This window comes from Sciurus carolinensis, chromosome 3 (assembly GCF_902686445.1).
Source record: "Sciurus carolinensis chromosome 3, mSciCar1.2, whole genome shotgun sequence".
In the NCBI taxonomy this organism is placed as follows: Eukaryota; Metazoa; Chordata; class Mammalia; order Rodentia; family Sciuridae; genus Sciurus; species Sciurus carolinensis.
In genome coordinates, this window is record NC_062215.1 from 70338624 (window position 1) to 70361725 (window position 23102).

At 38.3% G+C, this 23102-nt stretch overlaps 1 protein-coding gene across 1 annotated transcript; it reads right to left on the minus strand.

Annotated features, from left to right (window-relative positions):
* Positions 1–653: 653 nt before the first annotated feature.
* LOC124979431 (testis-specific Y-encoded protein 3-like) lies at positions 654–1820 on the minus strand. The gene is made up of 2 exons (XM_047543852.1): positions 1638–1820; positions 654–1403 (listed from the first exon to the last, which is right to left on the minus strand). Exons 1-2 carry the CDS (start codon positions 1818–1820, stop codon positions 654–656), a joined length of 933 nt encoding a protein of 310 aa, XP_047399808.1.
* Positions 1821–23102: the final 21282 nt, after the last annotated feature.

Below are 23102 nucleotides of genomic sequence, written 5' to 3' on the forward strand. Positions count from 1 at the left end.
TAAGAGTATTTGACTCGCTCTGTTCCGTGTAGTAGAGATAATCTAACAAGCATCCTAACGAGTCTGGTTAAGGTCAACAGTTCCCAACTGTTAAATTGCCATACTAATGGGTTGGGTAATGTAGCTCCACCATGTTAGATATTTGTCTAGCATGCATGAAACCCTGGGTTATATCCCAGCATTCCAAAAGTTAAAATAAAATAAAATAAATATGATCTTATACATACATAAAATAAAATGTATGTACGTATATATATACTCATGTGTGTATATGTATGTGTGTATATATATATATATTTTATGTTTTTGCTACCTTAGACTTCTTCCCTATGATTTCAAGGTCTAAGCTAATTTGGGGAAAAGTTAATGGTAAGAACAGCACTGGCCAATCCCTAGCAGCTCATCTTAACCCTTAATATTCTGACAAGAGTCTAGAACTTCTCTCTCTGGTCTTAGAGAATTTTTGTTTTCTTTTAATTTGATTTTTTTTTCCTGTTTATTGCTCCTTTAATATGAATTCAGATCTTTCCAGATGCCTCGCTGGTTGCATTTCATCACCCTCTGATCTGCTTTTCCTTTATTTCCTGGGCAGAATATCCTACTGAGTATTCATCTCTTGAACCTGACATAGCATTTGAGAAGACATTTACCTATTAGTTTAGGTAAATTCTGATGCTCCATTGTATTCCGTTCAAAATCTGGGTGGTTCCTGTTCTCTCTGCTCCCTCTTCTAGTGACTTCGTTCTCTTGTAGTAGTTCAGGAGATTAAGCCACAAGTCCTTACAGATGATCTCAGTTATCTTATCTGAGCCTGTGAAATTGTGATCAGTAGAACAGTTGAAGAACTTAGGGCTGCTGTTGTGGTGCCTGTGGCTGCAGGCTTCACGTTTATATTCCTGATACCACTGAACTACAGTGGAATTAAATACTCTATATCCAGTGATATTAATGAGATATTCCTTAGTGATCACTTCATTCCAAAAGTAAGGGTTGTTCCCAAAGAATAACATGATCTTGCAGCAATGACTGGGATGCTTGCGTTCTTCCACCTCCAAGTCAATCATGGAGCTAAGCATGTCTTCATCTTGGTCACTGATCATTGAGGACAGCTGGGGGTGATTCACAAAGGTTTTGGCCCAGAAGCCAGGAATGCCCTGGATGATGCTCCTTCTGCAATCCAGCTGAGGTTTGTGCCGTTGCTTCAGCTTCTGCTTCAGACGGGCATAGGCCCTGGCAGCCTGGCTATTCACTGGTTCCAGAGACAACAGTAGAGCCTGCAGTTCTTCCAGAGGCAGCCTGGGGCTGGTAGGTCCAGGCCTTGGCTGAGCTTGATGATCCTCTTCCTGCTTCTCCTGGCACTCTTGATGATCCGGCTCCTGATCCACTTCCTCTTCCTCTTCTTCCTCCTCCTTTCCCACCTCCTTCTGCTCCTCCTCCACATCCTCTTCAGTAACTACCCCACCACCTCCATTATGCCCTCTACCAATAGCACCTCCCCTTCTCCAATGGCCTCCTCCTCCCTCCACGCCCAGGCCTCTGGAAGGTGCATGGCTGCCACAGTGGCCACACCAGCCTTCTCACCCCTGCTGCCTGCCCCCTGCTGTGTGCCCAGTCACAACAGCAGCATCCTGTGAGACCTGACTCTCAGCGTATCCCTGTGTCTCCCCTGTTTGGGGGCCCCTTCTGAGATGGAGGTTGACCAGCTGTTGTAGCTCCTGGGCTGCCCCACACTTCTGGTCTTCTCCCTTAGTCACCATGAGGCTCTGAATCATGGCACCAATGGAGGTGGCAGGAGCTAATTTGATTTTTAGTTGGTACATATTTGCACATATTTAAGGTCCAAAGAGATGTTTTGATTCAGGTATACAGTGTGCAATGATCAAATCAGGGTAATTAGCATAACTATCATATCAAACATTTATAATTTCCTTGTGACAAAACACTGAAAATCTTTTCTTCTAGCTCTTTTAAAATATACAATACATTATTCTTAGCTATGTTGTTAGCACACCAGAATTTATTCCTCCTACTGGTAACTTTATACCTTTTGACCAACCTCTCTTCCCATTACTCTGTGCAGACTCTGATAATCACCATTCTACTTTCTACTTGTTTTTTTTTAACTTGTTTTTTATTTATATGGACTGAATTTTGATTCATTGTACTAAAATGGGGTACAATTTTTGGTTTCTATGGTTGTACACAATGTAGATTCATACCATTTCTATAATCATATATGTACATAGGATAATGATGTCTGTCTCATTCCACCATCTTTCATACTCCCACCCCATCCCCCCTTTCATTTCCCTCTATGTAATCTAAAGTTCTTCCATTCTTCTCTTACCTCCCCCCATTATATATCATCATCCATTTATCTGGGAAAACATTCGACCTTTGGTTTTTTGGGATTGGCGTACTTCACTTAGCATGATATTCTCCAAATCCATCAATTTATCTGCAAATGCCATAATTTTATTCTTCTTTTTGGCTGAATAATATTCCATTGTGTATGTATAAGCCAGAGTTTCTTTATCCATTCATCTGTTGAAGGGCATCTAGGTTGGTTCCACAATCTAGCTATTGTAAATTGGGCTGCTATAAACATTGATGTGGCTACGTTATTTTATTATGCTAATTTTAAGTCCTTTGGGTATAAACCCAGGAATGGAAAATCTTTCTACTTCTATGAGATCAGTTTTTTTTGAGACTTCATACATGAACAAGATCACATGGTATTTGTCTTCTTGTGTCTGACTTATTTCACTTATATCGGTTTCTCTGTTCATCCATGTTGTCACAAATCACAGGATTTCAACTGTTTTTTATGGATGAATACTATTCCACCATATATATGTACCATTTTCTTTATCCATTAATCTGTCATTGGATTACCTTTTCTCAGTGTCTCTATGGCCTTGCCCTGTCTGTAGGTTGCCCAGGAACTTATGAAGATTCCATGTTGAGTGCTTCCTTTCATAGCACAGGGAAGAGAAAGGGCCTGGGAGAACCTCCACAAGCCCTTGCTGCTGTGTGAACTCAGCTGTACCCAGACATTACCTGCCTCCTCTCCAGAGCCTGTCAAGCCCTCAGCCCAAGGCAAAGCCAAGACAAAGTTCTGGACATTTAGCAGGTGAAGTCACAGGGAGCCTCTTTTAGGTTCAGATAGTTTATTGCTGATACAGGTGCAATTAAGAGTGACCAAAGGTGTCACCTCTCCCTGACTCCTGTTTCACACACCTAAAGGAGAACACTGAAGGGGTTGGATGAGTGAGAGTGGGTGGAGATACCTGTTCCTGAGGTGTAGACTGTAGCTAAGGTGTCCCAGAGTTTGCAACTTTAGCAGGGATAGATCTCAAGCCTCATCAGAATCTGGGAGATAATAAGAAACTGTCCCATGGCATCCTCCTGGGGGTAGGTAGGTAGTGAGATAGGGTCTCAGAGCATCTCCTGATAGAACTTCACCCACTGGAGCTCCAGGAGGACTGAGGACATCCTGGCGAGATTCAGATCAGTGATGAGCCTTTGGCTGTGTGGCCTGTGTGGGTAAATACGAGGCCACTGGGTGTGCTAGTTAGTTTTTTGTCACTGTGACCATGGTCAGCCAACCCATTGCTCCCAACCTGAGGTGAGGCACGACATCAAGATGGAAGGGTTTGGTAGAGGAAAGTTGCTCAGTTCCTGGAAGCCAGGAAGCAGAAAGAGAAAGGGAGGTTCCACGGAAGAGAGGGACAAAGTATAAACCCCCAGGACCTACCTCTTCCAACCACACCTTACCTGCCTGCAGTTAACACCTAATACAGTAGACCTTTAAAGTGATTAATCCATCAAATGGATTTAACCCATTGATTATGGTACAGCTGCCATATCTAATCATTTTACCTCTGAACATTCCTGCAGTTTATCTCACACATGAGCTTTCAGGGGAAACCTCATGTTCAAACCATAGCACTGGGAACCATGACAGAATCCCTTTAAGGCCCACACACACTCATACGCACTCAGTCTGTCCCCCAGGTGCAATGGGCCAAGCAGACATCCACAGGTCCTGAAATATAGGGCAATGGTGTGCAACAGAAGGGAAGGGACTCCAAAGGCTGGACATCAGACTTTCTGGTCCCAGTTCCAGCATTGGGCAAGAAGTGGAAAAGGCAGTGTGACCCTGAGGGCTGACCCATCATTTCAGACAAATGCAGGCAGGTGTGTAAGGTATAGAGAGATGGGCAGAATCCAGAACTGTCTGGAAGCAGATGAAGGTACCCTTCTTAGTGTTGAGGGCCTGTGAAGTCCAGGGGACATAAGAAATCAGATGGTTGTCCCAACCTCCAGCTTGGGGACTCTATTTTCTGAGAAATGGAGCATTAGAGGGAGCCCACTAGGGAAGACCCTGGTGAACTCTGACCTAGACCATCTACACACAAGTTCAGGGATTAAGACAGCAGCAGGTGGATCCCTGTGAGTCAGCACATGAGGTGGGCACCATGCAGAGACCCTCAATAGGGCAATAACTAGGGGAAGCAGGGAAGAATCCTGAACATTCTATGAAGATGCCCCAAAGCCAGAGCAACAAAATAAAAGTGGCCGAGGGGAACACATAGACAAGGAAACATGATTAAAATATAAAATTCTAGGGTCTGAGGGAAAACTAAGCCAGGAGGAGATATGACCTGCAATCTGAGTTTTGAAGTAGTAAGGATATGACTTCAATGTCCCCTCCAAAAATTATGTTGAAATTTAATTTCCATTGTAACAACAGTAAGAGATGAGGCCTTCAGGAGGTGATTGGGACTTGGGAGCACCTCCCTCATGAAAGAATTAATGCTGTTATCACAGGAGTGGATTCCTGATGAAAGGATGAGTTGAACCTCCACCCTTCTCACTCAGTCTTGCACATGACTGTTTGACCTCTATTTTGATGCAGCACGAGACTCGCTAGATGCCAGCACCATGCACTTGGACTTCCCAGCTTCCAGAACTTGGAGCCACACAAACTCCTATGACCTATAAATTTCCCAATCCATAGTGTTCTGTTATAGTAATAGGAAATGGACTAAGACAAGAAACAAAGAGCACTCCATAAGTAGGATCAGTGGGGAAGGAGTACTGGAGGGATAAGGAGCAGCCCATCTGTCCTGCCACGCAAGTGTAACACAAGGCTGTGTCCAGGTGCTCACAAGGGATGGTGAAGGAGGGGTCCACACCAAGAGGGTATGCACAGAGCTGATAGCCACTCACAGGATGTGGGTTGCCATGCTCAATGGAGTCCTGGCCTCAGCTCAGGAACCTCTGTTCCCCCGGAGGCTTTGACCCATGATTTGGGCAGACATTGACAATTCTATCCCAAGTAGGACACAGTTAAAACAGAACACTGAGGCTGTGGAGTCTGAGCCAGAAAACGTCCTCTGGAAAGAAAACAAATGTATAAATGACAGTCCCTCATAGACCCCCATTTGCCCCATCTACATAGGCTCTGAGATGTTTGTGCTGTGCATTATACAGGAAACCTATGTCTGATCTGGGATTTGAATAATGGGGGAGGATTAATCCAACATCAAGTAAGCACTAAATGGGTTCTCTTTTTCTTAATTTCGTATACTGAACCAGAATTCTTAGAAACATTAAAGTTTAAAACATAAAAGAAAAATTATTTCCATCTATTTTAATGACCTGAAAGAAGTGAGTCTTAACAAGCCTTCCCCTTTCTCTACTTTAAATCACATAATGGGCTTCCCACCGTTTCATGTTTAGATGTCCTGGGTAAACCTTCCTCTAGATGCAGACTTTCCTGCAGGGAATGGGAATGTCTGCCTCCTGGGTGGTTCCTGGACCTAAGAGGAATTTCCACAGTTCACACCTCTGGAATCTGGATAGTAAAATTTCCTAATATCATAGACTGTCCTGGATACCTCAAATATTCTATATTTTCACTTTCAACAATGAATACCCTACAGTGCAGTCACAGGTGTGTCCTTGTTTTATAAGCACACCTAAGATTTCTCACCCCTACATGTTCAGTGGCATGCATGTACATTCCATTGCTCTGTTACAAATTTCATACATGCTAAGAGATTTTGTCCTGTCTCCCATATAACAATCATATGTTTCTTTAAGTTTGTATTTTAAAACTAATGAATAGCCATTACTTTAACTTTGGGAAATAAAGAAAATAGCGTCAGATACAAATATGCTGTTGAAATGAGGCCCCTTTTCTTTTCATTCTATCACCCAAGTTCAAAGTCATGCCTCTAGTATTCTGTGGGACCCCCCTGCAACATAAGTTTCTGCTTTGGCCTCTCTCAGAGCCCAGGGCCCTCCTCCCAGAGTTTCCTCTGCATTTTCCAAAGCACATGGACCAGTCTCTCCTGGCCACACTCCTCTTACTCCAATAGCAATTTCAACCTCCAGGATGCTTATTCCTGATTCTTTCCATTAGAAGCTAATTTCTACTGAAGTCAAAGTTTGTGAGATCCCCAAGAAGGTATTGCCTGTTTACTCTGGGAGAATTTGCAAGAGGGACCACACACCTGGCATAAATGTGCATCATTTCAGGTTAATCTCTACTGCTCTTGCCTCTAGGAAACTGAAAGCCAATTCTTTGGACTTTTGGTTTCGCAGGCTGTAGGCTCTGTGACCCATCCAAAAAGGACTGAACCCAGAAACTGCAGACTGTCATGGGTCTCTGATGCTACAGCATGGCCTGGAAAGTCCAGTTTTGGGCACTTATTACATACAGAGGCAGTGCCAGGAAAAAAACACATTTTTTTTTTTTCTTTTCTGTTATCTCTCAGGAAACCTTATCTACCATTACTTACAGTTAGTGTGAAATAGAGTGGAAAGGTAAAGCCATTATCCAGCTGATCTAAAGGAGAAAAAGAATAAGCCAACTGCTATTGCTGACAAAGAAAGGTTTAAATCCAGAAGTGTCCATATGTTCTACATTGACTGAATCCAACAGGCACACCAATGACTCAATATAGTAGGAAAATCACAGGTTTTATCATTGTATGGATCTGGCCTCAATGCCAGGCCCATCATGAAATGTCTAGGATCTCAGGAAATGGTATCAAAGTCAATATGAGAAACCCAATAAAAAGAACTTAACCTACTTCCATATTGTAGGTAATCCAAAATGCTTCTTTCTAAAGGGTAGCTACCACTTCCTAGCTCATTCTTAGGTTGGTTGAGAAATACAGCCCACTGAAGCCTCTTTTCTGTTTTCCCATCTCCCTGTTGTGTTTACATTCTAGATATGCACTCTCTCATGACCTGTGATATCCGCCCTGGGTTTCTGGGGTCTCCAAGAGTGCTTTGCTGTCTAGACTGGGTTCTGAGCTCATCATCAGCCAAGTGATGACTGTGTTGGCATTCCGTCCTGTCCATCACAATTGCACAAGTGTTTTGTGCTCTCTTGATCCATGCCGTTCTGTCCACACAGGGTTCCACGCTCTCCAGAGCACTCTGGCATCCACCCTGAATGTTCTCTGTCAGTGCCATGGTATTCATAATGGGGTTCTATAGTCAATAGTCTATAGTCAATGGGGTTCTATAGTCTATGTGACCTTTTGGTGGCCACATTTGGGCTATGTGCTGTCATCAGCATTGAGGTGTCCACACTGGGGTCTGTGATATTAATCAGCATCATGGTATTCACACTGTAGTTCTCTGGTCTCCATGAACACCGTGGTTCCCACCAATTTCTGCAATCTCCATCACACCTATAGTACCAAACTGGGACTCTGTTCTTCTATCATATCATATCCACACTGGGTTCCTATCATATCCACTATCCCTATCATATCCACACTGGGGTTCATCACTCTCCCTCAACCCTGTGTTTTCTGAACTAGACAGATCAGAAGTATTGTTTCCGTAGTGGGATTTTAAAATCAACATCACTCCAGGGGTGTCTGCACTGGGGTTCTCAGATCTCCATCACGGTGTGACATCCTATGGACGTTCTGTGCTCTCCATTGCCCTGTGGTGTCCACACTGGGTTCTGTGATTTCCAACATTCCTGGTATTTTAGTGGAATTCTCTGCTTCCCATTAAGGCTGTAGAATCTAACTACCGTTCTCTGTTACACCAGCACTGTGCTATCTGCAGTAGGTTTCGTGCTCTGCATCAACCCTGAGATGTCCACGCTTGGGTTTCTTCACTGTCCCTCAGACCTGTGATGTCCACACTGTTTCTTCTGTGGTCACAGTGACTGTGCTTAGCTGTCCATCCAGTCATATTGTGATGGAGTTGCACAGGATGATTTTGTCAAGACAGTCTCTGTGCTAGGAATTGGGTATAAAGATGAAACAGAGTTGCTGCCCTCAAAGATAACAAAACAGATGTCAAGGAATATCAATGACACTTGGTGGCCCAGCGTGGAAGTTCTGTTCTAAAGAACCCTAATCTCACGTTGTGGGTGGTCCTGATAAGTCTGGACTCTGCACACACCTCTGCCCCTTCAACATTCTTCTTTATTTCAGGATATCTAGTAACTACTAATGTATAGCTATAACTTAACCAGATCACCTTACCCTAGTACTAGTATGGATAAGTCAGAGGAAGGCAGACATAAGCCAAAAGGTTCAAAAGCATTATGGAAAATCAACCTCCAATTGAAGAAAATGCATCTATGTACTTTTATTGAGAATGAGGAAGGATTTAACCACAGAGCCTCTTGGCTCAGCTTGTTTATCCCCTGATTTAAGCAGGAGAAACACTAATCTAACTCATTAATTGCAAATATCCCAGCCATTGTGGAAAACTAATTAATGAAGTTTTATAATGATATCACAATGCACAGCCCTGTCTTTAGTAGCCACAGTCTCAGGAATGCCTTATCTTTTCTTAATCATGTAGAGATCAGATGGTGCCACTGAATATCAAGTAAATAGTGTGAATGAGCTTATTCTGCACTCAGGTGCCCAAGATAGGCACCTGCAGATACAGAGGTTCAAAAAGACTCTTTCCATCTCCCTCTCCTCCTGCCCACTAATATTTTCTTCAACCTTTGACCCAAACAAGCAATAGCACTAATATCATAAAGAGAATTTTCAAATGAAATGTTTAAAGCTGGTTAATACATAATCATATCTCTGGTGGAGCATCACCTCAACCAGAGTCCTCAGGAGAGGCCAGATTCTGAAATGGCCCTGGGCATCTGACTTTTCTACTAGAGTTATCCCTCAGGATCAGAATAAAAACTCACTGCTTCATTTGGGAAGAGGACTTTTTTTCCAGAGCAGTCTGTCTATTTAAAACATGCTATAACTACTCATTTATATTCATCTATTCAGATGTCTGAATAGTTTTATATTCTCTCTATAAAGAGAGAATATAAATTGTACATTATATGTTATATATACATGCATTATATATATATATATATATAGTGTTATATAGTACTCTCTCTATATATAGTGTTAGGTAAGTCTTGCTTCATTCCTTTGCATTCCTAAATAATATTCCATGGTGTGAATATACCATATTGTACTTACATCTTCACTTACTGCTGGACATTTCCCAAGAATGTTTGTCAGCAAACCACCATAAGGACATATGCCATCATTTCTGTTCAGAAGGTTCCTAGAAGTTGAATGTCTGGGTCATATGATAGGTTTATCCTTCTTAAATTTTTAAGAAATTTCATGTGGTTTTCCAAAATGACTGAATCATTTATCACTTAACATGCCAATGGTAGTGTATAATAGTCATAGTTCCATCATATTCTTTCCAATACTTGGTATGGACAATTGTTTTAAGTTTAGTTGTTCCAACAGGTGTGTAATGCCATCTCACCATGTGATTAAAATCTGTTTTATTGAGGTGTAACTACACACATCTTAAGAGTAAAATTTTGCGAGTCTTGGTATATGTATATGTGTGTGTGTGTATGTGTGTGTGTGTGTGTGTGTGTGTGTGTGTGTGTAAAATCACCCATGAAGCATCTCCACCGTTAATGTAATGAACATAATCATTTCTCAACTGTTTCCATGTGTCCCTCTACAGTTCCTCCTACTACTACTCCCCATCCCACCCACTCAAGGAAACCACTGATCCACTTTCTGTTACTACAGATTAATTTGTGCTTTTAGGTTTTTGTATGAATGGAATTGTGCAGTATGAACTTTCCTTCAGGGGACAGTGTCAGGCTTCTTTTATTTACCATACAATTTTTTAGACACATCTCTTTCATAGAGTGTATGAATAGCCAATTTATTTTTATTTCTGCATAGTACTCCACTCCATGAATACACCACAGTTTATTCATTCATCTGTACACATTTGGGTTGTTTCCAATCTAGGGATACTACAAATAAAAGTTCTACAAACATCTGTGTGCAATCAATGCCATTGGAAAAATACCTAGGCATGGACTTACTGAATCATGCAGTGGAGAAATGATTGGTTTTTAAACAAACTGTCTCTCAGCAAAGTGACCATATGATAGCATGTTTTCACTAACAGCACAGGAGAGTTTGCTTTCTCCTCATCCTTGTCAGTATTTGGTAGGACCAGTCTTTTTAGATTGTTTTCTCTGTTTTCTATTCCAGTAAAATATATGTGACATGAAATTTACACATAAGCTTATGATTCAGTGGTATTGAGTGCTTCACAGTGTTGTACAACCGCCACTGCTATCATCTCCAGAATTTTCCAGTTGCCAAATGAAACTCTGTACACATTAAACAATAGCTCTGTTCATTTTCCAATCTTTTTTCTGCTCATCAAATTCTGTAACTTCAATTATCCTGCCTTTGCTTCCCAATTCTTTTTTCTGCCTGTTCAAATCTGCTTATAAGTCCCTCTTTTGAATATTTCATTTCAGTTGTGCTTTTCAGGAACAGAATTTCTTTTTGTCTACTATTCATGCTTTTCATCTCTTTATATTTCCATTTATCCAGCAATGTTTCCTTAACTTTGTCCTCATCTTCCTCTAGTGTTTTGAGCATCTGTAAGACAGTCTGAAGTCTTTTTTTAGTGAATATGCCTTCCACTCATTCTTAATGATGTTCCCTGTTGACTAATTTTCTTTCCTTTGGATGGGCCACACTTTCCTGGTTCTTTGTTTACTTTGTAATTTTTTGTTATGTTGAAAATTGGATATTTGAATCTTATGATAACTTTGAAAATAAGATTCTCCCCTTTCTCTGGTATTTGTTTTGTTAGTTCATTGACTATTATAGTTTACCTCTGTGGTAAAGGTCAGTGTGAGGTGTTAATTTAAGGCTTTCTTGGGTCCCTCCTGAGGCTATTCCTTTCCCTGAGCATGCTCAGTGACTTTCTAAATCATCCCTGTATATGTGGTTGCTTTTCAATGTGCTAGCTTTTAAATACCTGGTTTACAATCAAAGGGAAAGGTAGGAAAAGGAGTCAAACTATCTCTGTTTGCCACAATATGATCCAATATCTAAAAGATTCAAAAAATTCCACCAGAAATTTATAAATTTATAAAGCTTATTAATCAATTTAACAAAATTGCAGGATATAAGATCAACACCCCAAATCAATAGCTTTCCTGTATTCTAACAGTGATTTGGTAGAGGAAGAAATCAGGAAAACCGTCCTGTTCACAATAACCTCAAAACAAAATACTTGAGAACTAATCTGACCAAGGAGGTTAAGAAACTCTACAATGAAAATTACAGAACACTCAAGAAAGAAATTGAAGAAAATATTACAAGATGGAAAGACCACCCATGTTCTTGGATAGACAGAATTAATATTGTCAAAGTGCAATATACAGATTCAATGCAATCTCCATCAAAATACCAATGACATTCTTCACAGAACTAGAAAAAGCAATTCTTAAATTCTTTTTGAAGAATAAGAGACTCAGAATAGCTAAAGCAATACTAAGCAAGAAAAATGAAGCAGGAGGCATCACAATACCTGATCTGAAATTGTATTACAGAGCTGTAGTAACAAAACCAGCATGGTGTTGGAACAAAAAAGCCATGAAGACCAGTGGAACAGAATAGAAGATACAGAGACAAACTCACGGCTAAGAAAACAATTAAGAGCATAGAGAGAGATCCTGCAGAATGGGAGAAGATCTTAGCCCGCTACTCCTCTGATAGGTGATGTATATTAAGAATACAAAGAACTCAAAAAACTTAGCAACAAAAAATGAATAACTCTAAACAGAACTTTTCAATAGAAGACATGCAGAAGACAAACAGATACATGAAACAATGTTGAACATCTCTACCAATCAAGAGAAATGCAAATCAAAACTACACCGAGATTCCATTTCACTCCAGTCATAATGGCAAGGATCAAGTATGCAAACAATGAATGTTGGCAAGGATGTGGGGAGAAAGGAACTCTTTGATACTGTTGGTGGGACTGCAGACTAGTACAACCACTCTGGAAAGCAGTTTAGAGATTCCACAAAACACTAGGAATAGAACCACCATGTCACCAAGCTATCCCACTCCTGAGTATTTTCCCCAAAGATCTAAAATCAACATACTACAGCAACACAATCACATTAATGTTTATAGCAGCACAATTCACAATAGCTAAATTATGAAATCAACCCAGATGCCCATCAATAGATGAATTGGTTAAGAAATTGTAATACACACACACACACACACACACACACACACACAATGGCTTTCTACTCAACCATTAAAAAGAATGAAATTATGGCATTTGTTGGATGATGAATGGAAATGGAGAATATCATGCTTAACCAAACTCAGAATCTCAAAGACCAAACATTTTCTCAATGTGAAAGCTAGAGTAAAATAAAGGAAAGGGAGAAGGAAGGATATAAGATTATATAAAGAATCAATCAAATACAAATTAATAGATGAGTGAAAGGAAGTCTAGTACAGCAGAGGAAAGAGAAAGGGTGAGGGTAGGATAGGAGAGAAAAGGGGGTTCATGAACTGAAACTGAGTTTGCCAGGATGAACCTTACTATGTATGACCATAAAATGCTAACAAAAAATAAATTTTAAAAAATGTGTGGTTTCCAAAGTAGGTAATGAGAACTATGAATGAGTAAAAAAATATGGTCTCTTAAATTCCCTAAAGTCACCTTATCCAGAGAAGATGTGACAATAGCATTGGGGGTTGCAACAGTGGTTATCTACTTCTCTATTGTACTTCTGCAGACGTTTGGAGAAAAAAATTCCTTATTGCCAACCCTGACGCCAGCAAGCCATGTAAGGTGCTTCCTAAATGCAGGTGTGGCTGTCTGATTCGGTGCAGGAGTCTGAGAGATAGGTAACTTTTACCCTTAGAGTGAAAGCTGACTGAACTTAATAGGCATTAACCACTCAAGACTTGGCCTAGAAGCCTTAAGTCTTCAAATGAGCTCCAGAGATTAGGGTTTAAGATAACATCTCATCGTGCTTTTACTTTGCATGCACCTAATGATTAATGGTGTTTTATGTTCCTATTTGCACATTTTATTTGGTAAAATGCCTTTTCTAGTCTTTCAATAATTTAAAAAATCAGACTGTTTGTTCTCTTATTATTTAAATGGTCCTTATAAATCTGAATACAAGTTGCTTATCAGATACAAGCTACACAAGTATTTTCTGTCCATCTTTTCACATTTCATTCAGTGCCTTTTGAAGAGAGGATGTTTTCATTATTTTATGGGAATTTTATCATCACCTAAAACAAAGTCAGCAAGGCTTTTTCCCTGTGTTTTCTTATAAAGATTTACAGTGTGGGTTTTACATTTATGTTTATGATTCATTTGGATTTAATTTTGTGTAAGGTCGAGAGAATGAATCAAAGCTCATATTTTTGCATATGGTTATTGAATTGTTGCAATAGTATTTATTGAAAAGGCTATCCTTTCTCCAATTGACTTTGCACTTTGTTGAAAATCAGTTGTCATTATATAAATGGGTCTATTTCTAGACTATTCTGTTCTATTGATCTATTTGTCCATCTTTATGACAATATATTACAGTGCCTTGATTATTATAGCTTTAATAGTCTTAAATCCAAAAGTATTTCTCATTTTCAAAAGTCTTTTGTTTATATTTGTTTTTTCTGTCCCAATCCCTTTTAATTTTCAAATGAACATTAGAATCAGTTAATCATTCTTTACAAAAATTCATACTAGGGTTTTATTAACATTGCACTTAAATCTGTAGTTCAAGCTGATATCTTCACAGTAGGGAATCTTCTCACCCAAGAGGTTGGTATCTCTCTCCATTTCTTTAACATCATTTTAACATGTCTTTCAACAATGGCTTGTAGTTTTATCATATAGTTTCTTCATATTATGTTCTGTCAAATTTACTTCCAAGTACTTACTATTTTAAGATGCTACCATAAGTAGTAGTATTGCTGGGCATAGTGGCATGTCTGTAATCCGAGCAACTTGGGAGGCTGAGGCTGGAGAATTGCAAGTTCAAAGCCAGTTTCAACAACTTAGGGAGGCCTCAAGCAACTTAGTGAGACCCTTTCTCAAAATAAAAAATAAGAAGGACTAGGGATGTGGTTCATGATTAAGTGCCCCCGGTTTGATCCCTGGCACCAAAAACTAAAAAAATAAATAATGTTAATTTCCAGTTCCACTTTTCAAATATTGTTTTTACTACTGTAGTATTTGTTAAATAGAAAAGGTAGAATTGGATATCCTTGACTGTTTTTTGTTTTTATTTTTTCTTTACTTATATGTATATGTGTGTGTTCATGCTCTTTCATGGGGGTGGTGGTGTTATTGTTTTCTTTGTTTTATTTTGGTGCTGGGGATTCAAACTCAGGGCCTCACACATGTGAGGCAAATGCTCTGCCACTGAGCTGGACTCCCCCCCCCCCCACCGCTTGCATATTCTTGATTCTCAGAGTATGAATAGTGTTAGTTCTAGGGAATTCCCCTTTATTCCTTGAGTATTGCAGCTTTTTTTTATTAGGAAATCATGCTCAATTTTGTCAAGTACACTTACTGAATCCTTCAAAATTATCATATATTTCTTTTCTATCGGTTCAGTGAATTATATTAATTATTCTTTAGATGTCAAGACGACTTAATTTTTGAAAAAAAAAAAATTGGTCATAACGTACTTGTTGTAGTCAACTTCTTCACTGCTGCAACTGAAAGACCTGACCAGATCAATTGTAGAGGAGAAAAGTTTATTTGAGGGCTCACGGTTTCAGAGGTCTCAGTCCATAGACACCTGGCTTCACTCCTCAGGGCTGGAGGCGAGGTAGAACATCACACAGAGTGTGGCAGAGGGGAGTGGCTCACATGAAGATCAGGAAGCAGAGTTGGGGGAGACTCCACTCTCCAGGTACAAAACATAACACCCCACAGCCATGCCCCAATGAACCACTTCCTCCAGCCTCGCTCCACCTGCCTCCAGTTACCACTCAGTTACCCCCTGAGGGATTAGTTCACTGATTAGGTTAAGGTTAGAACCCAACCATTTCTCCTCTAAACCTTCTTGGATTGTCTTTCACGTGTGCTTTGGGGGGACACCTCACATCCAATCCATGACAGTACTGTACATTTTTTTTCATAATTGATATTTTATTGGTTGTGTTGAGGGTCAGTTCATACACATTTCACTTTGTACACATACCTACCAAAAATCTAAAAAGCTTTATACTCTGATTCTTTTTCAGTTGTTCCAGTGACTTTTCTGCTTCAAATTTGAAGGCAAATTAAGAAACTATCAAATACCAATACCTACAAATGCTGATAAACTATTACTTAAGTCCCACCAACTCACAATTTTGTGTCATATACACCACATATTCAAATCTTCCATCATTCACAGTACATTTAAAAAATTATTAGGAAACCTGGGCTACTGTGATCCAGATGTTACCAAACCTACAGGATTCTGATAGGGCTATGATCCTGGAGTGAGTCTCTTTGGGAAATAATTCTCCTGGAAAACAAGATGGGAATAGAAGTAATTTAAAATATCCAAGGCATTAAATGCAGGACTGAGACTCCAAATTTAGCATCTAATGTGCTTTGTATTATAAGACATAAAACTAACCCCCACCTGTGGAATGTTCAGCTGACACCCAGGACAATGAAGCCTGGTTGTGATTCAATATCCCTCTACTTTCTGGTTGTACCAAAAATAAAGAGCCAGCAAATTATTTCACCTCTAAAAAAAAATCATTTCCACTTAAAAAATGGATGAGTTGGAGTTCCCTCCTTTTTCAAAATGTTGCTAGAGCGACTAAAATAACTTACATTCACAAAATAGTTGATACAACTATTCCTCTGGATTGGACAAGATGGGAGACCATTGATGTGATGACGGCATGGTGTGTGATTGATCAGATTTGGCTTCCTTCTCTTCTGCTTCATCAGAGGCTGGACTCTCCTTGTTTTTAGTTTCTGGGTTTTCTGCAGCCAAATCCTTAGTTTTTTGTTATCGCTTAAGCCTTTTCGCTCCAGTTTTCCCCTTTGTTTGCACTTCTTTATCTGAATGTCCTTTCCTGCTGCCTTCCTGGGCTTTGTTTCCACTTTTTCAGGAGCAGGTTTAACTGACCACCTCACCAATCTCTCCTCAGGCTTCTCCTTCCCATTCCCTTAGGCACAGCTGACCTTCTCTTGGGCATCCTGCGTCTTGGTGGGTGGTGCTGCCTGACCACTTCAGCTGAGCTCCTGCCTCTGTTCCTCCTCCCAGGCGCTGCTGGGACCCAGGGTAGGAACTGTGGTAGAACCAGACGGAACCCATACACTTATTTTTATAAATGTATTAATGAATTTGATTTGCTAAATGTGAGGAAGTTGTTAGTAAATTTACTAATCTTTAGAATACCTGAATCCTTCCTACTGCAATGTTAATCCCTTCCAGTGTGTTTTATTTGTTTTTTTATTTATTATTTTTATTTGTACTGGCATTTGAATCCAGGGGCACTTAACTACCGAGACATATCTCTAGTCTTTTTTTTTTTTTTTTTTTTTTTTGACATGGGATCTCGCTGAATCGTTAAGGGCCTTTCTTAATTACTGAGGCTGATTTTGATCTTGGGATTCTCCTGCCCCAGCCTCCCAAGTTGCTAGAATTACAGACATGGACAGGCGTGCACTCCGCCTCCAGTGTATTTTTTATACATACACTTTATTTGCTCTTTTAAAATGTGTTTTTTGTTGCATTCAACATGTTCAATCTTACTTTCCATTGACTGTGCTATTTCTGGACCTGTTTGTATTGATCAATGTTTCCCCCCATTGTGGCTCAGGCTCTTGACCCTCTCCACGCATCAAGTTCCCTCTGATTCTCTTAGATAATTCTTTCCAGACACTCATGCCCTTCCCATGGTGGCATGTCTCAGACCCCAGTCCAATCTCCTCAATTCAGGAAGACCCTCAGAGTTCACCTGGGCCCCTCTTCTGGATCATAGTCTGAGTAACCCCCAAGCAGTAAACTGGGGAATCTGGGGTTCAACTCATTACCTTTTCCCCTTTGAGGGCCGTACTGGCCGCTGTCCGACACTGGAAAGTGTTATTTGCTCTATCTTGTCGATTCTTTCAGCAGTTTTAATGGGGTGGACGAATTCAATTCCCATCTTGGCTGATGGCATAAGATTAAAGGTAAGTAGAAACCTTACTTTTATTCACTCTGGAAAAACCCATTTTGTCCTAAAACATTTGACTGGATCATCTACATTTTTCTATTCACTCATATGACCTTCACATAATGACAATCTGATATCTCTTTTTCTCAACTTTATATTGTTTCTATCTTTTTCCTTTTTATTGTACTTCCTAGAAATCCAATATGATGCAAATAAATACCAACTAGGATTATTCTCATGTTTATTAAACATGTCTATTGTTCTACCATTAAATGTTATTTATAGGAGGTCTTAGTATAAGACCTTTATCATTAAATATCCTTTGTTTCCCCAGATTGTTAGATTTATATAATCTTTAATGATTTATTGTTACTAAATGCTTCTTTGGGGATTGTTGAGTTGATCATCTTGTCTCCTTCCACCTGTTAATGTGTTAAATTACATGAATATGGAGTTCCTTGTATTTTGTTTGTGTGGTTTTTACTGCTTGGGAATTGTGCTACCACTGAGCTACACCCCAACCCCACTCACACATTTTCTAATTAAGTCAACTTGTTCACAAAGTATTATCTTTCAAAATAAATTCTAGATATTTATGGGCAATATTTTGCATAGCATTTTTCAAGTTATGTTGGCAATTTTGGCCTATAATTTTCTTTCCTCATTCTGTTCTTGTCATATTTGGTATGTTTTTTCTTTGATTCCTAGAAGAGTTTTAATTGGAATAATCTGTTCCTTGAAAGTTTTATAAAATTTATAAAACCATTACGGCTTAGTCTTTTTTTCCCCACAGGAAAGCATATAACAACCTAATCAATTTATTTAATGGCTATACTGCTATTCAAGTTTTCTATTTGTTCTGGAGTGAGCCTTGCTAAATAATATTTTTAAAGATGTGTCAAATTTCTCAAATTTACTGATATAATTTTTTATGTATTACATTTTTTAAAACATTCTATTCTTTTTGCATTTATCCTTCCCTTTTATCTTGATCATTCTGTCAGGAAAAAATTATATTTGGTCTTTAAAAAGACTCAGCTTTTAACATAATTGATTCTATTATATCATTTCTATTTCAGAAATGCTTGATTTTCTCATCTTCATCATTTTTGTCTTTCACTTTGATTTTTTTCCATTTCCTATTTAAGTTGAATGCTTTACTTAATATGTCATTGTTTTTCTGAATTTCTCTTTTTCTAACAAGAACATTTAATGTTACATATTTCCCTTCGAACATCCTATAGTTGCATTCCAGGAGTTTTTAATAGTGTTTTCAATATCATTCCAGTCAAAGTATTTTAGCTTCCATTATTGTGTCTTATGAATTTTAAATTATTTGGAAGTGTGTTTTAATTTACAAACAAATGAGAGTTACAGGCCATTTTATTGATTTAGAAATCACAAAAATATTGTTTATGTGATTTCATCTATGAAATTCATTGTGACTTGCTTTATGATTTACTATTTGATCATTTTTATAATGTTCTGTGTAAGAATAATGTATAATCTATACTTTTTGATGTAAGGTTATAATGTAAGTTATATCAAGCTGATTTATTGTATTGGTAAAAACTCCCAAATTCCTACTAATGATTTTATTTTTTATTCATTAATTGCTGAAATAACTTTGAAATATTCCACTGTTTCATCAACTTGTTCATTTTCCAGAATAGATCTGCCCATTTTTACTTTCAAGTTTAGAATTGGCTTCTCTATTGGCAAATTGAATTTCTTATCATTATGAATGGTCTTCTTTATGCCTAAAAATGTTACTTATCTTAGAGTCTTTTAGATGTACATCTGATAAATAGTATAGTTGAATTTTATTATTTAATGTGGTAGCTTTCATATTTTAATGAAGATTTTAATGTTTCTACATTTTTTAGTCAGATTTGTTTCTGTCACTTTACTTCAAATTTTCTATTTTCCTGTGCCTTTTTGTTTTTCTTCTTTGAACTAATTGAGGGGATAAGTTTGTATGTGAGTGTTTTCCTTTTGAATTTCCAGATATAATACAAATATATTTAGGACACACAGCATGGTGCTTTGAAATATGTAAACATTATAGAATGGATACATAGAGTTAATTCACATATGCACCATCTCACATAATTATCACTTTTGGTAATGATAACACATAAATTCTATTTTGGGGAGATTTTCTAATATGCAATAATATGTTACTAACTATAGTCACCATTTTGTACAACATATCTCTTGAACATATTCCTCCTAACTAAAATTGTATATTCTTGAATCACTATTCCCCAACCTCAGCTTCTGGAAGCAGCCATTCTGTTCTGTACTCTGTTCAACTTTTTTAGATTCTACTAATCAGTGAGATTGTTGTGTGGTTTGTATTTGTGTACCTGGCTTTTTTCACTTAACACAATATCCTCCAGGCTCATCCACGTAGTTGCAAATGAAAGGAGTACCTCTTCTTTAAAGGTCTAGTAGTATCCCATTTGTATACATATACTACATGTTTTTATTGATTCATCTGTTGGAGGAAACAGGGTGATTACATATCTTCATTATTGTGAATGATATTTCAATGAACATGAGAATGCAGACATCTGTTAGGCTCATTCATTTCATGGGATTCAGGAATTTCACAACTTGGTATGTATTCAAAGGAAATGTGAATTACTTCCTATTGTATTTTAGGTATTTATTCTTTGGAAGTTAAGACTCTATTAGTGTTTGATGCTAGGTATGCTATTTCAGTGTTTTAGTATTATGAAAGAATTTTGAGCTTATACACTGTAGTTAGCAAAGTAATGCCCCCCAAAAGATGTACACCTCCAAACCCCTGAAGTGTGTACATATATTACCTTTTCAAGAAAAGGAGAATTGCAGATGTGATTATGAGGAGATGAGGAGATCATCCTTGTGGGTCCAACCTAATCGCTTTTATTGGTTAGAGCAAAGAGCCGTTCTGAAGTCAAGAGAGAAGTGTGGATACAGAGACATGAGAGACATGGCATTGTGGATGTATTGGCATGAGCAGACTGTGAGCCAAGAGCATACACAGCTTCTCAAAAATAGAAGTCAAAAGAATGAATTCTGCTCTAGAGCCTCCAGAAAGTAATACAGTCATGCCAGCATTCCATTTAGTCCAGTGAGATCCGTATGGGATTTCTCACCATATTTATGGTAATTTGTCACAACAGCAATAGAAAACTAATGCATGCACTCAACAAAATACAAAGTTACTAAGTATCAAATGACATGAGAAAGACGCCATGCTGGGAAAATTCAGATCTGTAATTTTCCATAGAAACACAAAACAACCAATATATAGACCAAAATAACTGGTAAGACTGTATAAACCAGCTAAGAAACAGCAACAACTAAGAAGATAAACTGCATTTTATCTGGTAAGAAATATTGCATTTTCGCTCAGTGTTGTTCTACCCTCTCCTTGGATTCGTACTACACAGTTGGGAAGAGAATGCAACATTCCTGGTTCCTCCTTCTAGATAGAAAGAGAAGAATGGGATTTGCTTCCAATGGTCTATCTTGTCTGGGTGATTCATTCAAGGGCATGTGTTTCTATCTCATTTTACTTCTAATCAAAGGACAGTGGAAAAAGAAAGAAGACAGATTGGCACGATGGATTTGTTTTTAAAAGTCAAAAATTCAACTCTAAACTGTCTACAAAACATTCATTTTATTTTTTCTCATTTAATTTGTTCTTATTAATTATACATGATAGTAGAATCTATTATGGTAAAATTATACAAGTATAAATTATATTTTATTCTAAATAGAACCCCATTTTCATAGATGTACATGATGGTGGGATTCACTAAGATATTTTCATATATGTACATAAAAATATTAAGTCAGATTCATTCACTGTCTTTCTTCTTTCTATCTCCCCTCTCTTCCCTTCATTCTTCTTTGTCTAATCTACTGAATTTCTATTCTTCCCTCCCCCTCTTCATTGTGATTTAGCTTCCACATATCAGTGAAAACATTCTACCACTGGTTTGGAGTGATTTTCTTATTTCACTTAACATGATCATCTCCAGATCCATCCATTACTGGCAAATATCATAAAGTCATGCTTTTTATGGCTGAGTAAGATTCCATGGTGTGTATACATACCACATTTTCTTTATCCATTCATCTGTTTAAGGGCACCTAGGTTGGCTCCAAAGGTTAGGTATTGTAAATTGTGCTGCTACAAACATTGAAGTGGCTGTGTCAGGGTAGAATGCTGCTTTTGAATCCGTTGACTGTATGCTGAGAAGTGGGATAACTGGGTCAAATGATGGTTCCATTCCTAGTTTTCTGAGGAGTCTCCATTCTGCTTTCCAGAGTGACTGCAGCAATTTGAAGTCCCACCAACGATGTATGAGTGTACCTTTTTCTCCAAATCCTCGCCAAAATTTATTGTTGCTTGTATTTTTGATGGTTGCCATTCTGACCTGAGTGAAATGAAATCTCAGTGTAGTTTTAATTTGCATTTCTCTAATTGCTAGAGATATCGAATGTTTATTCATATATTAATTGACCATTCATATTTCTTCTTTTGAGAAGGGCCTCTTCAGTTCCTCTGCCCATTTATTGATTTTTTTATTTGTTTTTTGATGTTGTTTCTTGATTCCTTCATATATCCTAGAAATTAATGCTCTATCTGGGGTACAGGTAGCAAAGATTTTCTCCCCTTCTGTAGGCTTTCTCTTCACACTCTTGATCATTTCCTTTGCTGCAAAGAAGTGTTTTAGTTGATGCATTCCCATTTATTGATATTTGATTTTATTTCTTGTGCTTTAGGAGTCTTGTTAAGAAAGTCAGTTCCTGAGCCAAACATGTTGAGTGTTGGGTCTACATTTTCTTCTAGTATGTGAAGTTTCTGGTCTAATACCTAGGACTTTGATCCACTTAGAGTTGAGTTTTGTGCAGGGAGAGAGATGGGGGTTAGCTTTCATTCTATTATATGTGGATTCCCAGTTTTCCTCAAAAAACTAGGAATGGAACCATCATTTGACCCAGTTATCCCACTTCTCAGCATACAGTCAATGGATTCAAAAGCAGCATTCTACCCTGACACAGCCACTTCAATGTTTGTAGCAGCACAATTTACAATACCTAACCTTTGGAGCCAACCTAGGTGCCCTTAAACAGATGAATGGATAAAGAAAATGTGGTATGTATACACACCATGGAATATTACTCAGCCATAAAACAGCATGACTTTATGATATTTGCCAGTAATGGATGGATCTGGAGATGATCATGTTAAGTGAAATAAGAAAATCACTCCAAACCAGTGGTAGAATGTTTTCACTGATATGTGGAAGCTAAATCACAATGAAGAGGGGGAGGGAAGAATAGAAATTCAGTAGATTTCCCAGTTTTCCCATTTGTTGAATAGGTTATCTTTTCTCCAGTGCATGTTTTTGGCACCTTTGTCTAATATGAGACAACTATATTCATGTGTGCTTGTCTTTATGTCTTCTATTCTGTTCCACTGGTCTTCTTGTATGTTTTAATGCTAATACCATGCTGTTTTTATTAGTGTAGCTCTGTAGTATAATTTAAGGTCTGGTATTGTGATGCCCCCTGATTAACTCT

What these genes read in the sequence shown, in the direction of transcription:
- LOC124979431 (XM_047543852.1), bottom strand. Translation starts at nt 1,820, where the DNA reads ATGTACCAACTAAAAATCAAATTAGCTCCTGCCACCTCCATTGGTGCC. An exon ending in AGGGATACGCTGAGAGTCAG is followed by an intron (nt 1,404 to 1,637) that starts GTCTCACAGGAT and finishes GGAAAGGAGGAG; the next exon opens with GAAGAAGAGGAAGAGGAAGT.